At 32.9% G+C, this 5,839-nt stretch overlaps 1 protein-coding gene across 1 annotated transcript; it reads left to right on the forward strand.

Moving 5' to 3' along the window:
• The first annotated feature begins 341 nt into the window (after positions 1–341).
• Positions 342–1,906, forward strand: LOC107879310. The gene is made up of 2 exons (XM_016726369.2): positions 342–855; positions 903–1,906. Exons 1-2 carry the CDS (start codon positions 342–344, stop codon positions 1,904–1,906), a joined length of 1,518 nt encoding a protein of 505 aa, XP_016581855.1.
• Positions 1,907–5,839: the final 3,933 nt, after the last annotated feature.

Consider the following 5,839-nt stretch of genomic DNA (forward strand, 5'->3'; position numbering starts at 1 on the left):
TTGTTGTTGTTGTAATAATGTGATGGGGATCACAGGCTATTCTTGACTGAGATAACTTGCATAGGTGGAGTTTTTATTGACTTGCTGTTTTTCAATTCCTTCTTGTGTTTTAAGATTTGGGTTTGTTCCAAGATCATGAAGCTTGTGCTGCACACCACCCTTCCTTGTGGGGTACTTATTTTGCGCATCATATATGTTCTAACTCGCTTTAAATTTATTTTCGTTTCTTGATTAAGTTTCTTCTATATTTCAAGATTCTTATCCTTCTCAAGGTAAGAAAAGAAGAGTGGTTTGAAGGTTGTTGCTGTTATAGCCTCTTTATTTTTGTGCACTTCGTCGTGATGGGAACTGAAGATAAAACACTGTTTTGTTTCTGTCACTTGGGCTGGAATACTAAGGTGCTTCCAGATGGGTCCACTTCATATGTGGGAGGTATTACCTGTCAGGTTATTGTGAAGACAGGCACAAAGTATCATGATCTTGTGAATGCAGTTTTCGAGCGACTGTGCATTGATCCTTCAAATATCATCTTGCATTTTACTGTGAAGCTCGATACGTCTCAACTGATAGAGCTGAGAGACCAAGAAGATGTCAATACTCTGTTGCAATTTAATGATAGTTTTGCTCATGTTTATGCATCGAGTTTGGAGGTGAAGCCTTATTCTATGCCGCCATCTGGTGGCGCGAAAGAAATTGATTTTTTTGTTGTATCTGATTCAAAACCAGATGCAACTCCTGCAGGTGATGATGAGAATGTTTTGGGAAGCCCTCTGAAGAAGGCACGGTTCCAGTCAGCTGGAGACAGTAAACCTCAGCAGAAAGAAGCTGTTGGTGATGATGGTCAAAAGCAAGCCAGTGCAACTAAGTCGTGCAGTAGTTACGTGGTGTGGGTCTTCCTGAAGGGAAGGTGCAAAACGACAATTCGAAGATTGGGACTGTTAACGAACAGGCTTCTGGACAACCATCAGGGGCTGCAGCAAAAGTTGAAGACATAGTTTATTCTGATTCAGAAACAGATGCAACTTCTGATAGTAATCCTCCGGAGGATGAATATCTTTATCCTGATTTCAGTGATTTTGATCAGCTTAGAGCAGAAAATTGCTTTGCAAATGACCAGATATGGGCTTGCTATGATGCGGATGATGAAATGCCGAGGTGCTACGCCCTCATTAAGAATGTATCCCGTCCTGAATTTAAGATAAAGCTCAGATGGCTCGAGCCTAATCCAGAATACCCAAGGGAGCAAGCGTGGGTAAGGGGACTCTTGCCTGTTGGCACGGGTAAATTTAAATGTGGGAGAGCTGGTTCTATTGAATATACTTCAGTTCTCCGTCTATTTTCTCATCAAGTGTCGTATCTAAAGGGCAGGAAAGGTCCATACTTGATATATCCTAGGAAAGGTGAAATATGGGCCCTCTTCAAAGATTGGAATATTGATTGGATCGACAGTCCAAGCAATCATAGGGAATACAAGTATGAAGTTGTGGAGATTCTTTCTGATTATGAATATGGTGTTGGTTTTCTAGTTGGTTATTTAGATAAAGTGAGCGGATTTGTTAGCCTTTTCCAGTCCACAAAGCCGACTGTAGTTGATACATTTTTTATAAAGCCAAACGATTACTTCAGGTTCTCTCATCGGGCTCCCTCTTTCAAAATGAACGCAACTGAAGGAGAGGGTGTACCAGAAGGATCATTTGAACTTGATATTTACGCTCTTCCCATCAATCTTGATGATATTTGGTACCCTGGGAAAGTCGAGGAAGACAGCAGCACTGCAGATTCTGAACCTGTAGAAAACTTTTGGTCTGCTGTTCCCCCTGGAACTAGAGATGTGTCCAGGACACCCGATGATGCAACGACACCACTGGGGTCTGGGAACTTGAGAGGCATCCATGCTTACCGATGAAGAGTCTTCTCCGCTTGTTGACTTGCAACTGAAATTATGGTTTGATGGGACTCAAAAATGAATTGGTTCTACCGGATTTAGAGAAATTTGGAAGCTGAAGTTTTCCATCATCGGTTACTCTGTCAACACAACGATGGCCTGTTATCTCATCAATTTCTTGATTGAAACGGAGGGCAATGCGCTAGCACAAATGGACCTGGAGTTTTTGGAAATAGATGTTTATTATTATGATACCCCCTCCCCCTTTTGTTATGGGTTGATACACCCAAGACTATTAATTCCTTGTCATCACTAATGGCTACTCCTATGCACCTTATGTTATTTTTGCGATGCCTTGAAGGACTATTAATATTTTTGCTAAGGTTCAAACATCTGACGCTTAGGCTGTCTAATGGGACGGGATAGGATATCTCGTTCCATTAGCTTAGTGGGATGGGGCGAGCCTAGGAGTTCCTCTCCTCTGCCCTGTCTCTCTGTCGTGTTAAGTAATCATTTCATTCCAGTAAAATTGTCTCATCCCCTGTCCCACTTAATTTTTTTTTTAAAAAAGAATAGTGCTATTTGGAACGAATGAATTTGGCACGATTGACACGAAAGGTGTAAAAAGAAGAAATGCCCTTTAGCTTTAAAATCATCTTTTTTTTTTTTTTTCTCCAAAATGTAAAATCACCTTTTACATTACTCATTAGATTATGTCCTTTAGGCTCCAAAACCATCTATTTTTTTTAGACTTTTATTTCTTATTTGTTTATTATTTATTTTTTCGTAGATCAAAATTTTACTGTACTCCTTTAGATTACTCCTTAGATTTTTTATATTTTTTTATTCTTCTTTTTCCTTACTCATTTTAAACTTTTTCATTTCAGACTCAATTCGAACCTAACATATATTGAATCAGTGTATGTCAATTGACTATAACCTTGACAAATTGAGACACAATTTAATCTTAACATAGTTTGAACCAATATTTCTTAATGAGAAATTAACTATTGTGAGAATTCAAAACGTGATAATATGAGATTCAATTTATTTTTTATTAATTTGCGAGCCTTAATTTAATTGTGGATCTTTTAAAATGTTAAAAACATGAATCTACACCAAATTAACTGTATGAATAGTTATTTTAAAATTATAATTGTACACACATGTATATAAGATGATTTGTACTCCCTTTGTCTCAATTTATATAACTCATTTTTTTAATCAGTCTAAAAATGAATGACATATTTCTATATTTACTAACAATTTAACTTAATACCCATTTATCCTTAATGGAATAATTTATAGCCACGCAAACATCTATCACTTATTTTAAAACACAAATTTCAAATGTCTATTTCTTTCTTAAACTCCATATCAAATTAAGTAACTAATATAAGTTTAGACGGAGAAAGTAATTTATATTTTAATAATTATAAAAAATCTAACTTATATTCAAAATGACTTGTTTTGAATCATTCAGTTATGTTGGAGTATAAAATAATTGAAGAGGAGAAAAGCATCGGAGAGAAAAAACAAAAAACATTTACCAAAAAAAAAAAAATAGAACGCGACAACTCAAAAAAAGAACTTTGAAGAAATGAAGAAGAGAAGGTGAGTTGATAAAATAGGACCCATTAAACACGTCAAAAAATTAGAGTAGCTTAAACAATTATTGTTAGGTGAGGTAAAATCTTATCAAATATTTATTATGCAGAGAGTAAATCTTGGATAGTGTTATTGGCAGGACAGATAGAGTCACAGAGTAATTGACGAGTTACTAATCCATCCTTGTTGACAAGTTAATTACAAAAATTCCGTGGAAACAGTGCAACCATTTTCTTTTGTGTCAAATGTATTTTTCCTTTAAATATCATGTTTTTATGTTTTTGAATTTCCAATGTTATTAATTTAAATATGTGTTCATGTACTAAATTTATATAGTCTTAATCACATTATGGTCTTTTTATAATTTTTAGTTCTTAAATATTTAAATTAACATAAATATAAAAAACACAAAAAATCCCACTAAAGCCCGTGACCCGTCCCCTCCTCTCACGTAGTGGGATGGGACGAACCCAGAGGTTCGTCCTACTAATCTTGATCGCCTTCCTCATCCCTCTTATCTCGTTAAGAAATTAACGAATTGTCTTGTCCTGTCACGTCTTTCTAAATGCGTCCCATCCCATTAGACACGCTAATAGAGAGTGTTAATCGTACATAATTTAGTGAGTTTTAGCAATATACTCGAGGTAAAATCACTGGTACGCTGTACTTAAGAATTTTTTCCTATCTTTGTGAGGTAGAAATGTTGTTTGTAATATATCCTCACCTCAATTTAGTGACTAAAATTAGTTTTGCGACATTCATTAGAATACTTAGTTATTTTGCTTCTCCAAAATAATTTTATGACTCTACTACTACAAAACATAAATTTAATGGGAAATTAACTCCATGGATTAGAGTAGCTTACACAATTATTATTAGGTGAGGTAAAATTTTATCAAATATTTATTGTGCAGAGAGTAAATCTTGGATAGTGTTATTGACAGGACAAATAGAGTAATTGACAAGTTACTAGTCCATCCTTGTTGACAAGTTAATTACAAAAATACCGTGAAAATAGGGCAGCCATTTTCTCTTGTGTCAAATATATTTTCCCTTTAAAAAGTCATGTTTGTATGTTTTTGAATTTCCAATGTTCTTAATTTAAATATGTGTTCATGGGAAAATTTTATTGTGGGTGAGGCTCACCACATCATACTAGTGTCAGGACATTTTTTCAATTAAAAAAATCGTGGGTCTCATATTTTTTGATTATCAATCAATTATTATATTCATATTCATCCTACACACCCAGCCCCCCTCCTCCCGCCCAAACCCTCCAACCTCATCCGTAGTTGTTCTCTTTCTTTCCCTTCTTCTTTGCTCCCTCTTTGTTCTTCACCCATGTATGGGTATGGTGTTTAACAAATTTCAAACCCTCTTATATTTCTATCCTTCTTTCTATTCTTTTTTTTCAATATTGTTTCTCCTTTTTTCCTCTATTATAAGGAGGTTGATTTTTCCCTTCTAATTAGAATTAGACATTGAAGGTCCGTGCTCAGCACGGGTTTAATTTATATTAATTTTTTATTTTAATTTATGTGACACAAATATAATTTAGATAATTAATTATTAAAATAATTTTAATTTTTAATTATTGTGATTTATAATATTTTTTCTTCTATTTCAATTTAAGTGATACTAATATAAGTTCGAGTGTCAATTAAATATTTTACATCTTTTATATTTTTAAGTTGTTAAATATGTGATTTATAATGCTCTTAACATAAAATTTTAATAAAATATTAATACTCTCTTAGTCCTAGTTTACGTGTCTTCTCATTTTTAAATAATATATGTTATTTTATGTCTTCCTTTGTTCTATCGTAATTTCTGTGGCATTAATATAATTTCGATAGTTAAATAAATATTTTATGTTGACATATCATTTTGTGTGTATTTTATCTTTTTGATGAAATATTATTAATTTTTAATGCTTAGATGACAATAAAAATTAATTAGGGTGATATTTACAATTGAAATAACAAAACAGACATGTCTTAAATAACTTATAACAATTAATTAACAGTAATAAGACAAAATTATTATTAAAAATACTTGTGAATAAAATTTAAATGAGTCTCGCACAAAACATCAAGAGTTAATTTATTATTTTATTTTTATTTTATCTTTTTTTAACTTATCATTTTATTTCTATTTTTGAATTAAATATCATTATTTTTTTAATACTTAAATGACTTATAATAATTAATTAGGGATGAAATAGTAAAATTACTATTGAAGCAAGTGAAGTAGGAAGCACAAGCAGACATGTCGAATAACTGTCTGCTTATCACCCCTTATTATTAAGAGTAAAAATTAAAGCTTATTAATTTTTAATAATGTCTT

This window comes from Capsicum annuum, chromosome 8 (genome assembly GCF_002878395.1).
Source record: "Capsicum annuum cultivar UCD-10X-F1 chromosome 8, UCD10Xv1.1, whole genome shotgun sequence".
Taxonomy (NCBI): domain Eukaryota; kingdom Viridiplantae; phylum Streptophyta; class Magnoliopsida; order Solanales; family Solanaceae; genus Capsicum; species Capsicum annuum.